This window comes from Malania oleifera, chromosome 7 (genome assembly GCF_029873635.1).
Source record: "Malania oleifera isolate guangnan ecotype guangnan chromosome 7, ASM2987363v1, whole genome shotgun sequence".
Classification (NCBI taxonomy): Eukaryota; Viridiplantae; Streptophyta; class Magnoliopsida; order Santalales; family Ximeniaceae; genus Malania; species Malania oleifera.
The window spans coordinates 40597953-40614625 of NC_080423.1; the positions used below are offsets into that span (position 1 = coordinate 40597953).

At 34.8% G+C, this 16673-nt stretch overlaps 1 protein-coding gene across 11 annotated transcripts in view; it reads right to left on the reverse strand.

The window, feature by feature from the left end:
* The window catches only part of LOC131159510 (protein CHROMATIN REMODELING 4), a 45201-nt gene extending 29469 nt beyond the window's left edge, over positions 1-15732 (reverse strand). The window contains exons 1-6 of one of the 11 annotated variants that reach the window (XM_058114483.1): positions 14853-15089; positions 14619-14779; positions 11622-11950; positions 4612-4713; positions 3693-4481; positions 475-582 (exon numbers count right to left, since the gene is read on the reverse strand). In XM_058114483.1, coding sequence (XP_057970466.1) covers positions 475-582; positions 3693-4481; positions 4612-4713; positions 11622-11894 — 1272 coding nt within the window. In that variant the 5' untranslated portion in view covers positions 11895-11950; positions 14619-14779; positions 14853-15089. The other 10 variants (XM_058114480.1, XM_058114477.1, XM_058114475.1 and 7 more) reach the window with 10 other exon arrangements.
* Positions 15733-16673: the final 941 nt, after the last annotated feature.

Below are 16673 nucleotides of genomic sequence, written 5' to 3' on the forward strand. Positions count from 1 at the left end.
GGAGGAAGGGATTTCCCCCTCCATTTGTCCCACATCAAAGCAGGACAGTAGGTGGGCATCTTACTCGAGCAGATCCCAATCTAAGGCTTCTCTAGGCCCCTTTTTAAGCCGTCTTATCTCTTTACCACTACATTGTTTTCAGCCTAAAAGACAAATGTCTGAAACATTTTGTTGGCTTTTGGTTGTTCAATTTAACCAATTTGACCCAGGGAAAAATTCTGTGACTATGTTGTGTACTCATTTTGGTCACTACAATTTAGATATTTTCTTGACCAAATTTTTTTTTGTTAATTCAGAAGTTTAACCAAATTAACTGTACAATACTCACCTCTGTATCCAATATCTTTACCTAAACCCATCATCCACACCATGTGTGAAAAACTCAGGTAAGTTATAAATGCTTCAGTGTCCATGTCTGAGATATAAAAAACACAAAAGAAATTCTAAAAGATCTGGTCAGAAGAGTGTGCTCACCTGATGAAGTTCACTAGTAACATTATCTTGCCATTGTACCGTCTCATCCGCATTACCTCCCAGTTTACCAAACTCATGTGATGGGCGTGCTGGTTCCTCAGGAAGCTTCTATATTGAAGGAAGAAATAATAATAATAATAATAATAGAAAAATAATGTCAACAATAGAAACAAAAATAATAATAATAATAATAATAATAATAACAACAACAACAACAATGATGGCAATGATAATAATAATATGAAAGCAATGACAACGATGATGATGATATGGAACTTAACACTGCACTGGTATTGTATATAGTTACATGGAAAGCAGCAGAATAAAGTAATGAAGATATCATGAGAATGCGCAGGCTTATCATATTTCCACAAAAAGATCATTAAGAAATGCACATTTTGAGACGCTGGATGTAACCAAAGATATTCCAATAATCCAATCAGAAAGAAAATAAGCTAAATAAATATAAATTTGAAAAAAAAAAATAAGAGGGAAAAAAAGAAGAAATAAACATTTAATGAATCAAACATTTTAAAACTTAAAACTGTGCCCCAAGAAAGATTAACACCCTTACAAATGCAATTAGAAAAGCTTATGTCCACATTTGACAAAACTTTCCATCCATTTCACGTGCTATTATGAACTAACCAGCGCGTAACCACAGAGTATCAGCAGAGCATATGCAACAGCAAGAACATTCAATAAAAATCTCACCCCTGTTATAAACTCAATAAGGATGAAACAACTGATCTAGATCTACCATCTACAGATCCTATCACTTTTTAGACAGCTCGAATAGAACATTATAAACTCATTATGGACCTCAAGCATGCATGATCTCTGAATTTTTCCTTGCATTTATGTCCATATATTGCAAAAACTTTGACCACATACCAAATTAACTGCAGTTTATACATGAGAGCCAATTTGAACTTTCCCATAACAGCAAACTCACTATTCCTAGAACACTATTGTTTGCAACCAAATATAGAAGAAAAATAATGGGGCAACACTGCTTTCCTCATCATTGCCACCTCTCACTCTCCATAACGCTTCTATTTCTAACTCCTACGTTCAGGATGGCTCTTCTGTTTCTTGGGATTGTCAGTTCTTTTTTGCTCTCTCAATGATAGGAAAGTGGCTGAGCTAAATTCAAGAGCAATGTTAAACCGCCAAATTGCATGGCAAGACTTCATAGCCAAACAATGGAAGTTGTCAACATATCCACTCGGATTTTTTATGTGTCAACATCCTGAAAAGCCAGGCTGCAGTCTAGCACTAAAGCATTTGCATAGTTCATCAAGTACCATTCTTGATTTGTTCTAGATTTTTTATTATCCTTGGTATCCTGATAATTCCAGTGACTTCCCTCATAAATCTTTGTATGTGCATTTTGTCCAGACTTCAATCAATTGTTCTTTCGCTTTGGAGAAGTTTATCAGGAAAGCTATTTTTTTTAAGCCAACACTTCTGCTTGTGCCTAGTTCTCAAAAAGATAAAACACTAATGACTGCAGATGAGGAAACCTAATATGACTTTATCTCCCTAGTATTTGTATTTTTTGTAAGCAAAGTGATGAGATCAATGCTCCATCTCTCTTTAGCATGGTGAGGCAGAGCTAGATGTGTCTGAACTCTATGGAAAAGTGGTCTCTTTAGAAGCATAGCACTTTAGGGCAGAGGAAAGAGTGTATGACTTCTCAAGATTGTGAATTGTTTGTTATTGTTTGGCACATTTGGTTGTAAAGAAATAACTAATAAGATCTCCATGGATAATTTCCACCTTTCTGTATGCCATGGGAGAGTTGTATTTTGCTTCACTTTAGTCTTTCAACAGCTAGCGCCTTTGCAGGAGTTTCTTTACCCATGTCAGGCACAATCAGAAAGCATTAATATTTTGATTAGTTTCTTTTTTAGTTTTTACCTAAATTTCTAGTTACTTTCTTTTTCGGGCAAACTTCTTGTCCTCCACTGTTTGTATTCATCTTTATCTCTCTAATGATTGCAACCAAGTTACCACACAATCAAGTTCAACAAAAGAACAAAGAGAATGTAACCATGCAGAATTTTAAGGTGCTACAAGCAAAAGAGTATATCCCCCATGCTCAGTCTCCTCTGCAATCTACATAACCTACTTGAATACCTGATTGTTTTTTTTTTACTATATATATATAAAAAAATGAAGCTTTATTGAAATAGAAAGGAGGAACAAATACAAAAAGGAGAATAAGAAATCCTCACTCACGAAAACAAAGGGGGGAAAAAACAAAATTAATATAATAAAGCCACCTGTAGGTGCAAAGAGAATGCAAATACCTAATCCTATCCCAAAGGAGCCCCACTGATAATCTCTTCTCATAAAAAAGTCTAGCATTCTTTTATCCAAAAAAACACGTACCTCCACAATCTCTTCTCATCTTTACTTTTCCCAAATCCGGTAAAAGATATATCCAAGAATTCCTTCACTGACTTTGGACAAACCAACAATTCACAAAAAATTCCAAAAGAGTATTCCACAAATCCCAAGCAAAAAAGCAATGTGACACATCCTTAGAACTATTCTCATGCACAAGACATATCAGGATACAAAGCTTTAGAAGGCCTCCTACACAGATTGATGGTGTTAACCCTATTAAGTGCCACTAGCCAAGCAAACACCCTTATATTAGAAGGAAATAGTCTCCCAAATGCCCCAATAAAGAGGAAAATCCACATTCACCTTAACATAAGGTGGGAAAAGAAAGACATGCACGAGTAACCCCAGAAGGATCCAAAAAGACCAAATTCTACCATCACTCATACCATAGATACGAAAAACCTCCAGTACAATGAGCAAAGAACACAGCAGCTCCTGAACCTCTCAATCATTTAAATCCCTTCTTAAATGAAAGTCCCAAGAAAAGGAATCCCTATCAACTATAAGAAAAAAAGGAAATCATGCCCTTGTGGTGAGAAGATGATGTTATAAAAGTGAGCAAAGGAACCATACATCTTTCCAAAACCTAATCAGATCACCTCTACCCAATTGAAACTTTGTTAGAGAAAGAAAAGAAGAATGAACCTGTGAAATGAACTAGCCTTGTTTTTATGCATCATAGATAAGTCCATTGAAATAAATAGGGCAATTTAACCAAGTGGCAACACAAAAGTAAACTGCTTAAATAAGTCAAAATTGAAACCCAAAGAAAAAACAAGAAGATGACCACTAAAAGGTGGTACCTCATTTTTTTTATGGACATCTGAACTCTTGGTTCCCCCATCCTCCTTCAACAATGGTGGTGCAGAAATTTCATGGTCATTACTGTTACCCTTCCGATGCGGTTTACTAGTCCCTAGGCATGCAGAATTTGCTTTCGATCCACGTTTTCGAGAAGTATTAACAACAGATTTTCCCTTTTCAGTCCTAGACTTTTTTGGTCTAACATCATTATTAGCTTTGCCCTTTCTCTTTCTGGCCTTCTGAGTAATAGAATTCAATGCAGGACCAAGTCTTCTTCCTGGAGATCCATCATTACAAGACAAGTCAGGCTTCTGCTCAGAAGCTTCATCATATGACTCCAAATCTGTAATCCTAGACAAGAATTCCTTAGCAGGAAGAACTGATTTTCTGTCTGCAGATGCCTCTGTCAGAGATGAGTTGGATTTCTTCTCAACATCCAATTTCGCACACGATGAACTGCCCTCTACAGAACCACCAAGAGCCAGATGGCCTGGCTTGGCACTGCAAGGCACGTCTCTTTGCGTGGAATCTGTTTTTTTTTCAATGGATTGGATTCCACGAAATAAAACAGATTTTCCTTTGCTAGAAGATCTTTTCTTTCCAAGAGTGGAGTTTCCGAAAATTTGGGAAACTTTGTCAGCATCAGTTGACTTGATTCCAGCTTTAGGTTTTGGAGTGAAATTCTTTGTCCTTGCACGTTTTGAAATAGTATCCAGATGGCTTACCGGCTCCAGTGGATCACTTTTCTGACAGCAGTTTGGGCATTGCCATTTCCCCATTGGAATGCGCTTCAGATCATGAATTAGAAATATTAATGAGAACCACAAAAAAAAAAAAAAGTAATGTGAGCTAAATGAGAATGAATTAAACTGAAATAGTACAGGATGAAAACAGGTTATCTGCAATATCAAAGCATACCTTAAGTGGGGGATCAAGGCATTGGAGATGATATGTTCGGGGACAGCTATCACAACAAAGCAAGTTGCCACCAACATCACAAACAACGCATTCGTAATAATACTGTAAGGAAAAGAAAGAGCAGATTAAAATTAAAAAGTGAAAACTCTTGGGAAATGCTTAACATGCCTGACAAAGTGACAATATCACAGCAGTGGAAACTTGATGTAAACAAGCAACAGCATCGCATAAGATATCTAACTATACTGTTCTGTAATGATGTCATTTTCCTCATCCATACGTATATACATTTCCATTTATATAAAAAAGAAAGTCTTGGTCTGCGCTGTAATAATTTTTTTTCCATATTTACCCTCGTGCAAGCAATTCCATTGTGAACATAAAACACTATTACCGCCGCAAACCGCGCCATTGTATGAGGCATGGTTCATTTTCGCTCTAGAAAGCAGAGACTAGCCATTCAAAGTTTTAATTCAATATTTCCCACATGGCAATTTTTATTAGTAAAAGTGAAGAATTATTGCGTTATGGTTCTATTTTCAGTCATTATTAATCTATTTCACAAAAGAAAATCTCTTCTAGATTTAGAAACAACATCCTCCCCAAAATATTCAAGTGTCATTACATATTTGGCCCGAGTATCTATATGAGTACACCCCTCCTATCTTACCGCACTTCAACATCCCCATCCTGCAAACCAGAATATTCTGCATTCTAGATAACATTGTGCAATTTTTCAACTTTACCCTTTAAGCAATTCAACCATTTATGCACATCCATTCTATAAATGACTGATCATATTGATGGTTGTTTTCAATTTTTTCCTTGTGTAATTAAGTATTTAAGGCACATGACAATCATGCAAAGGCTTCATTGCAACACCTAATCTCATTGCAACACATGATCTGACCATAATTTTACCAGCGTCGTCTAATCGCATCCACATTGAGGAATCTTGCATGGAGTAAATTAGGAGTCTTATTTCCATAAAATTGTCTAAATTTCTGTTGAAATTTCTGCTTTCCACCACCCTCAAAATCAAAATGGCAATCAATTGCCATTTCAGTGTTCCATTGATTCAATGAATACCCAAATTTATTGAGATCTCAAATTTTCAGCGAAACTTGTCAAAATATAACTATAGAATGAAATTCCCTTCAAATCCAAACTTGGGATTCAAAACCCAAATTGAAATTTCTCTTAATTCACATTCTTTCTCATTGAAACTAAAGATTGGTACAAAAAAGATATGGATAGCTTTCAGACTTTTGAAACTATATGAAAAATCAAACTTAGAAATTAAATACAACAGTATACTTGACCATTTATGTCTAAATTTATAAGTATTTGCATAATAAGTGAACAATGAACCTCATTCATATTAATTACAAATATCCAATATCATTATTATATTATAGTTATTGTACCTTATACACCGCATACCTGCTCTTGATGTATTTCATTTATAATATTTACTTTCTAAATATTGCATTATGATAAAAACTTGCATTGTTACATCCAATAATAGTTTCCAAAATTTCATGAAAGAATTCCATGCTTTACTGCATATTTCCATCATTTTTTTACAATTGTAATCAAAATTCTAAATTTGTATACTTTTGAAGACTCGAAATTTTAGTTGAAACTGAAATTTACGTCCTTGGTGAAGACACATCAAAAAATAGATAAACCAACAAAAAGAGGCATGTGTTTGTTAGCATTTAACACGGTTTTATTAGTGTTGGTTTATAAATGCACACATTCAAATTAGCTTCTATTGTTTTACATGATTACTATAACTAACATTTTCTGCATTTCTCATTAATTTTTTTAAAATTTATTGATCACACAATTCCAGCAGCCCTTAAATAGTTAAGAATTACATATAAACAGCTCGATCGGAAAAAAGGAAAAAAGGAAGAAAAAGGTACAAACTTAAATATTATTACAACAATTAATTTAATGGACCTCACTATTGTGTGGCAACATATGGCAAAAATAAAAATAAAAATAAAAATAGAAACCTCTACAAAAACTCCATGCTAGCACTCCTAAGTCATAAAATATATGTGGAAATTATATAAAGCATTGACAAATAAATGGCATCGCAATGTATTGATTTGTTAAAGTTAATCAGTGTTATGCCAACAAAAGGTTAAAAGCTCAGCCATGCTCAGTTATTTACTAAGCCACTGCTAATTTCTCGAATAGAAAATAATAGGAACAAATATTAATCAATAAATGCCTAGACTACTAGCAAACAGTGTTTGAAACATGGCCCACCAATGAAACTACTAAGGTTGGGTCAATTCAGTCAGACCGCTGGCAATGGGAAAAGCCATTAAGCTGGTGAATCACCTTGATAGCATTATTTTTATTATACATATGAGAAATGACATCATTATGGTATCACAAATAATAATAATATTCCGACCACATGCGCATGCACACGCACATATGCATCATTCAAAGAAAATCTGTACTCTAGGAAATTAATATTATTCTATTAGATTTATGAAAATAAAGAGCCTATTAGTCATGGAAATGGAATTTTTCATTTCCATTTCCAAGTGTTCCTTTCCTTTTCTATAGAAAAATTTGAAAGCATAAATGCTGTGTTCAGGAGCATGAATTTCAGGACTTGGATTTGGATTTGGATTTGGATTTGGGTGGATTTGGAAAAAATTCAACACAATTTTGTATTACATCCTTTTCCAAATCCACACAAATCCAAACCCAAGGCCTCTCCCAAACATAGGGAAAGAATATTTGCACTTGTTGAAAATGAAAAATTATTACTCAATGAATTAATATAAAGAAAAAGATATGTTGCTGGTGCGAGGTTGTGGCAACAGAAGGTGGCAATGATTGCAGTGCCCGGTGGCTGCAGGTGGTGGCAGCGATTGCCATCTCCAGCAGGGGGCAGTGGTGATGGTGATGATCATGGTGGTAACAGAAAATGCACATAGTGGTGGGTGATTTCCATCTCCAGCAGGGGGGTGGTGGTGATGGTGATGGTGATGATCATGGTGATAACTTCAAATGCATGTAGTGGTGGTGGTGATTGTGGTGGTGGCAAGGCGGAACAGTGGCAAAGGGTGATGATGTCAGTGATTGGTGTTAGAGGCAGCAGCGGGTGTTAGTGATGATGGCAACCTGTGGTGGTGGTGGTGACGGTGAGAGCATCTAGGGACAATGACATTCGCTGGCAGGTGATAATGGCAGTGGTGGCAGCAGCAGTGGTGACAGAAGGCAATGGTGGCAACAGTGATAGCAGAAGACAATGGTCGCAGGGGCAAAGGATAATGGCGGTGGCAGAGGTGGTGGCAAGTGGCAGCAGAACCAGCAGCAGTGACAGTGGCAGTCATGGTGATATTGTGGAGGTAGTGATGTATGGAATTAACATGAGAAGCATTCTTGGAAAAATCTGGAGAACATTAAAAAGCTGTTTTGCAGTCTAGTTACTCTAGTGTAACAAGGAAGATTGGACAAATTAGCTTTCTAGTTTTTCAATTGGAAAAATATATTGAACACAAACTTCCATTTTTCCATTATCACATATCAGGAAAAACGTCCAGTTAGTGAACACATTCAAAATAAGCACTTTTTGTTAATCAATATTCTTAATGTATATTACTAATTTAGATCAATTTGTCATTTACTTTTACATGTAATTTGCATGCATTGTGCACGAGCGTGTTAGATAAGACCATTCACTATTCATAAGATGCAGGTTCAAACATTGCAAATTGCACACATTTTTAAAAATATTTTTTAGTTAACCGGTTCAACTCTGTTAACTGACAACATCAGGCAGGGACTGGGCAAGTCAATCGAGGTTGGCCTGGAAACCCCAACTCAAAATGCAAGTCTTGGCACTGATTCAGCCAGGCTAAGTGACCTGGTCCGCTTGAACCACGCCCAAACCAATGAGGCCATGTTTGGAACAATGCTTGGAAGGCTGTTTTCTTTACTGGAAGGATATAGAGGATTAAAACATTGGAAGAATAGGATGCAGAGACCAAAATTTTTACTTGAGGTGCCAATGTAAATTGAACCCGTTAAACAAAACTTTAAACAAAATTCTAAAATTTTGGAAGCCTTGCGGCCCATCCCAGCCTCTATGTCAACCCAACACAGAGAGAGGGGATCTTTGAGCCTCAAATTCAATGAACAAAAACAGAATCAAGATCAATAAACCAAAAAGTGCAATTATTTGCATGCCTATAAATAAATAGCAAATAAACATCTTTCATCCTATTTGGAACTAATTGTACACGTCCCAAAAACCCATTGTAAGGCAGTAAGATTGACAGCTAGCATACAACTTCTAATAAAACAATTACAAATATGAAAACTAAAATTTTCAAACTTATGACAGGACTTTCCAAAAACAATTTAACAGAAGACAGGGCTCCATAAGAGCACACCAAGCAGGCAATAAGGAGTTTGTTTGGCATCTGTTTTCTGTTTTTGTTTCTGTACAATGAAGAAACAGATTCCAAAAACACATTTTTTCTAGGTTACCATCTTTCTGCTTCTGTTATCAAGTTTTCAGCTGTCGTTTGTAATTTAAAAAAAAAACTGAAAATCAGATTTTTTTTTTTTATTTTGAATTATTTTTGGCAATCTGTTGCCACAATAGTGACAATACCTTAATACCTAGAATCCATTCATTTTCTACATAATTTTTAGTTAAAATTAAAACTAAATGATCATATGAATTTACAATATAATTAAAATAAATGTATCCATAAATTTTCAAAAAAATTGAAAAAAAATAAATAAAAGCCATTTATGAAATAATTGTACTATTTTTCAGTTGACACTTACAATAAAGTTGTTCTTGTAAAGTAAATTCCAAAATATAAGAATTAAGTAAAATCATTACAATAACTTTTATTTTTATTATAATATTTTTAATTGTATTTTTTTTTTGTACTTCTATTATTTTAAAATCATTTTCTAATCGTTATTTGGTTCAAGGACAAAAATGAAATTTTTTTCAATTAAGTTTTTAATTTGTTTTAGTTTTATAAATAGTTACCAATCAAGTTGCTCATTTTCAGTTTTTAGTTTTCGTTCCTAGTTTTCATCTTCACAATTTTTGGAATTGATATGAAACGGAGCCTAAATGTTTTGGTGAGTGAAAAAACGCAAATGGCATTATTATGTATTTTGTGGACAATGAGACAACAACTACATTCTACATGTTAAACATAAATTACTTGAGAGCTTCAACCGTCTAACGTGCTGAAAATATATAGACAGGTGGGGACAAAAAAAAAATATTTTCCTAACCATTAAGGATGCATTTGGAAAAGATTGTGTTTTTCCTTTCAGTTCAATTCTTGAGAAATCCCTATTTTAAAGTGTCTAGGAAACACGCCAAAAAGTAAAAAATAAAAAATAAATAACATAAATAAAAACACCTTTAAGGGTGAAGTCAAGCACAGCTGCTGCAGTCAGCAGGGGCGTGTTCCCACCGACTGTCTCCAAAGTAAAGCACAAACGCCAATATCATATTGCCAAGCCATTGTATAAGCATATGAGTTTGCGAATTTTCTATTTCACTAATTTTTAGAAGCAACAACATTAACCAAACAAGTTTTGCATGTTTAAAAAAAACAAAAAATACAAATAGAGCAAAAACAACACCAAACAAAACATTTTAGGGAAAAAAAATGTTATCATTCTCAAGAACACCCTGAATAGGTATCTCATCATAAATCAAAAGATTAAATTAGCTAAAAATTAAATCAGAAAAAGTATAACCACCAAACATAAGCGAGTACAAAATCAAGAAAAAACAAATCTTAAGAGGAAAAATCATAAATGACACACTCACTAGCTGTTACTACTATTAATGCAAATATTTGAGAAAGGATAAAACTAAGAATGGTGCGAAATTAAAAAGAAAGCACCAAACTATTTAAAAACCAAATTCCACCAAAACTATGTGCATATCATATATAGCAGCAGTTTTCACTTGATAACATTCCACGAAATAGTCAAGCTACCGATCTAATCACCACATAAATCCAAAAAAACAAGTATCCGATAATATGGTGTTCAATTAAGCCTCAAAAAAGCAATTTCAGCACTTAAAAATAACCACCAAGGACATGCCAATAGAACTTAATAATTACACATTGGGTTGTGCTCAACATAGTTAAATTCCCATCCATTGAAGGTGGGGGAAAAAAAAAAGCAGTTCATCACATGGCTTAAGTCTAACTCCTCTTCACAGCTTTGGACTTCCTACAATACTCATCTACACAAGCACAGGAGTTAAATAAGCATTAACCACACTCCCAGTTGATGACAACAGCACAAGCTACATAGGCTTGTTCCTCAAGAACAATAGATAAAGATATTGCTAAGCTTTTATGCCATTCAACAATTTCATGTTAGTAAAAACAATACCAATATAACATCAAAGACAACAGAAGAACTGTTAAAAACAAATTGCAGCCAAACATTAACCATGTTTGTAGGAAAATAATATTGACAACATAGAAATAACTCACACATAACATAAGAGAAGAATGTTTTTACAGATCATATTGAAGTTAAATAGCACAAATGAATAAAATAAAATATTAAACCTTAACAGCATTCAGATTTATTGTTTCAAGTTTTGCAAACATAGATATAAAAGAGAATGTAACATAAAATGCCTCAGCCATGATTCAGATTTAAAATTCCAGCAGTTTTGAGTACAATGTTTGAGGAAAGAAAATAATGCAGTTCAACACTTCTTTTATAAATAAACGTTTGGAGCCCATGGTTGAACAGTTAATCAGAAGCATGAGTAAAATCTACCCAAAAAAAACAAAAAATTATTGTAGGAAATCAGCCATCACCCAGGAGTTTCTACAAATGCTTGCTAGCTCGACATATAGCATGGCCACAACCAGAACTTTAGAAGAAAAGCACATCAAATAGACAAAAGGTTCTGCTACTGAGAACCATAAATATCAGGCAAAACAAAACTGAAGACAACTAACCCCATCAATTCCTTTTTTCTTGCTTGAAGATCTATCAGAACTTAATTCAGTTTTCAGCTTCCGTTTAGCTGAAGAAGAACTCCTTGGAGATTCTAAGATTGAGGAATTTTCTTCTTTGCCATTCGATAGGTCTGGCCCAGAACCAGAAGGAAGCTTTCTTCGCTTGCGCTTCAGGACCCAGTTTCTGTTAATCATTTTACTACTGGCGGAACCATTGTCCTTCATCTTCAGATCCTGTTCCCTGCATTTATGACTGACAGCAACAGGAAGCATGTCATCAGCCAAAGACCAAGTCCAGATATCAAATCCTCAGGACAGCAATTTAGCCTCTGCAAAACATCCAGGTTCAGCTCCTACACTTGAACACTATTGAAGGCAATATAAAGGGAGGCAACCAGCAAATAGATTAAACCAATATATGCATATATATATATATATATATATATATATATGACATGAATTCAGATCTTTATGCAGTTAGGGGTGCATGCCAAAATATTGAGCACACAGATTGCCAAGTCTTAGCCAAAGTGACAATAGAAATCCAGCAAACTTCAACTCAAACGAATATCAGAAACATTTATAACAAATAAATCAGAAAAGATCAAGGTTCAATGTCAGACACCAATATTCATTGCTGATATGCAAGAAAAAATAGGAATCCAAGGCACTCAAGATCTCTGAGATAAGCAACCAAAAGACAATTCAGACTCAAATTCAAACTTTTTAGAACTATTTAAGTCAAAAGTGCCACTTGAACACTAATTCATGCTTTTTCTGAAGGCATCCATATTGAATATCTATAAAATTTTACATTTGACAGGTAAAAAGGAAGATGTTTATTTAAACAGACTTTAAACACATTGATCAATGTTAGGTAGCGTGATAGTACCGAAATTGTATTGCTATTACAAAAACAACAACAAAACAAGCCTTACAAGTCCCACTAGCTGAGGTTGACCACATGCATTTTTTTTCCAGCCAATTTACACAATTGTGGCAATTTCCTACTGTAATTTACGGGCTATTAAAACCTTACCATCTCATTCCAAGTTACTTTAGGTCTACCCCTACCCCTTCTACTGCCACTATCAGCTCACTGCTCCTTACTAGTGCACTACTTAGTCTATGTTGCAAATGTCCAAAAATCTAAGCTGCCGCACCCTTATCTTAACTTCTACAAGTGTTATGCCTAACTTACTGTAAATATATCCATTCCTAATTTATCTCTTAACATTATGCCACTCATCCACCATAGCATTCATATTTCAGCAACTTTACTTTTTGAATATGCTGTTTCTTAGTTGCCCAAAATTCTGATCAATATAGCAAAGCTTGTCTTACAGTGATTCTCTAAAACTTCCTTTTAGTTTTAAGAGTATTCTACGATCACACAACATGCCTAAAGCACTTCTCCACTTGCGCACCCTAATATAACTCTCTATATAACATCCTCTTCAATGTCTCCATCAACTTGTATAATAGATCCAAGGTATCTACATCTAGTATTGCTATTAATTTCTTGAACAAAAAGTCTAATCTTTTCCAAATATTCCTCCCACCATGACTGAAATTATATTTAGTATATACTATCTTATTTCTACTTATCCTAAAACTTCTAGATTCTAAAAATTCTCTCCATAATTATAACTTAGATCCTACTCAACCCTCAATACATCAATCAAGACAATATTATCCACAAACAATATACACCATGGAATCTCATTTTGGATACTTCTAGTAAGTCCATCCATCATTAATCGAAAAAGATAAGGGTTCAAAGCAAATCCTTGTTGTACACCTATTGTGATTGGAAATTCTTTTTAAATTCTCCACATGTAGCCCGAACACTAGTTATTACTCAATCGTACATGTTTTTAATGAAATCAGTATACCAACTACATACTCTTTTTTTTCTAAAAAACTACCATAGCAACTGCAGCTAGAAATTCAGTTAGCTACCAACACACATCCATGGATATTAGAGCACCAAGTCCAGTAAAGTCTGAAATTGTCATTGGTCTACATTAAAGTATAGTTGCTGCTCAAGACAACTCACATTTGCAACATCCATTACATCCAGATTACCACTTCATAAGCAATTCATTCACATAAGGAAACGCTAAAATTCTCCACACACAAGCAAACAAGATATGATCATCAAAATGTCGCCCAAGAACCCTTGCTTCTGCATCATTGGGATTCAACAGATGCAGATGAATGGTCCCAGTAAGTAGTACATTAAATCCCAATAGTCTTAGCACATAGACATAAATCTAACTCTATTGTTTCTTTTTCAGCTTTTAAGAGCAAAAACTTCTCATGGGAATTTATTTTAACAAATAAATCAATTAAAAACAATTCATTCTAAACCCTAATCAAACAAACTAAAGGACCAACGGCTAATTGAAAGTTTGAAGCAAATGAATGATGATCATAGAAGAAAACTAAGGGAAATACTTCCTAGAGATGAGATGCAACTAATAAAACATAGGCATTGTCAGTGGAACCAAGAGAAATGCAGCTCATGGAAAATAGTTAAAGAAATTTAACTATTGAAAAAATATGTAAAAATGAAATAAATAAATAATGACCAAGGAAAGTTAATGAGAAAAAAGTTCACCATGGTAGCAAAAGAAAGCTTTTTTCTTAGCAGAGAACAAAATCAATTAGAAGATGCCTTGAAAGAAGTCAATTTACCTAAAAATGATAGAAAGCATGCCATTTTAGCTAACTGAATATCAGTCAGATAATAGACTGAAAAAATGCACACATAAACAATCCTACTTGTGTTTCGCTCTAGCTTGCCCAAAGCAAAGGCTAGTTCAGTAGAAAGCAGATTGAAATTAAAGCAACAGCAGAGATTCTAAGGCCAGAACCACATTAACAACTACCTCAACACAACCCACAAAGGTTTCAATCAAACTCCAATACCAAGTTCAGAATTTCCTGATACAATATATAATTGTGGACATTTACTACATTTAAAACACCTACATCAAATAAGCATCAGAAAACACATGCAAACGACTTTAGAGTCATAACCCAGCCGCTAGAATTCAAAATCACAGCCAAATGGAACAATCCTCAAATCTGTTGATAAATCTGAGAGGCCATGTTTTTCAAAAACCAACTTTGCCACCATATGTCCAGAAAAACTGCACAGAAACTGAATTAATTAGCACCAAACCATCAAAACTCTAACCAAACACATTCAACTCATAATCAGACCTAGCCTCCATTTCAGCACCCACCAGTCACGCAACACACTTCAAACCCAAATTCAAAAGAAGTAAGTCAAATTTTTCCACAGGAACACACTAGCTGCAAGAATCAGGCAGTCTTGGCATAGTAATTACCATCAAGGCACACATTAATCAGCTGAAATTGCACAAAATCAAAAACCCAGAAAAAATCTACCATGGAAGGAGTAAAGAAACACGAAATAAACAGCACCCATGTAGGAATAAGAAGCTTACCAATCTTATTCACAAATAAAACAACACAAAAAGGAGAGTGAATCAAGGCAAAGAGGTTATCCGATGACGGTATAGAGAGAGTGTGTGCCAGAGAGGATAGATTAGGGCATGGAGGCTTGCAGGCGAGAATAATGAAAAGAGAGAGAAAGGGGCAGACAAATGAATAAATAGAGAGTTATAGAGAGAGAAAGAGACTTGGGAAGAGAGAGAGAGAGAGAGAGAGAGGGGCATACGATACGGATTCGCCGGGGTCATAGGACGGGGTTACTACTGACATGGCAGGGGAAGGGTGTGCGTTCCTGTATATGTGTTGGCGTGGGAGCAGGAGAGAGAGAGAGAGAGAGGCACCTAACCACTGGCATCTCGCCACGTGGCACGACCAGGACGCATGTCCCCTTCGCTCTCTCCTCTTCCTCGCACTTCCCAAGTTCTCTTTCCTCTTTAGTTTTTTCTTTCCTTCTCCTCTCATCTCACCCCTTCCTTCCCCGCCCCCTTTGAGATAAAGAGAGAAAGAGCAGAGAGAGAAAATGAGTATGCGCCTGCGCGCTCTCGCTCGTCTCCCCCGCTCTGTCTTCTCTCATCATCGCCGGCATCAATTGCTTCCTCTCCCTTTTTTTTCTTTTTTAACCCTTTCGCGTTTGCAGCCTTTTTTCCCGTCTGTTTCTTTTCTTTTCTTTTTTGTTTATTTAAAATAAAAATACCCCATCATTCTCGTACTCATTATAAGGATAATATATATATATATATTTACAAATGCATAGGTCATCCCTCCATCTTGATTCTTGACTTGAAACAAGGCACTATATATAATCATATAAAAACATATGTTACTATCTTTTCTTTCATTACTTTATTTATAAAGACAATATGAGTTGAGAGGTTAGTCGCATTCTTATTTGTACTTTGGTCATTATCGATTTCAAGGAATCTCGAAAACTAAATTGTGAAAATCGAATCTTTTTTTTACTCAAATAATTTCTTTTTTTAAGTTTTATAAGATTTTTCAAGCTGGATACCGCGTTGGAGTGGGGCCCACATCCACGATGTGGGCCCCGTGATGACTCGTCTTGGTCGAAATCCTCCAATCGTTGACCTGTTAGCAATTAATGCCTAACGTATTAAATATGTTATAGTCAAAAGTATTTTGTAAAAATTTTGTGTTCACAATAGTTGATGTTTTATCACTTATTGCCTTACAATTGTTTTCAAAAATTTATTTTATGCCATTATAATTCCTACTTACATTTATTATTGCCACCATCATCATAAATAGGTGAGATTGAAGATGGTAGAGAATGAAAAATATTTGCAAGCAATTTTGATGAATTGTAGAATATCTAAGTTTGAAAATAATGGCAACAAAATTAATGCATCGCAAACTTAACCTTTTTAAATTTCAAGTAATGATAAAAGCTTTGTTCTTTTATGCAAATAAAACATAAATATCATCGTAAAAATATGAACTTATGATCGAAATGGCTTGTGAGGTTTCATTTTAAGTAAGAAGTAAATCTTTTATTGATAGAATCAAAACTAATTTTGCTGATATAATAGCATTTTTTTTATCTTTCCT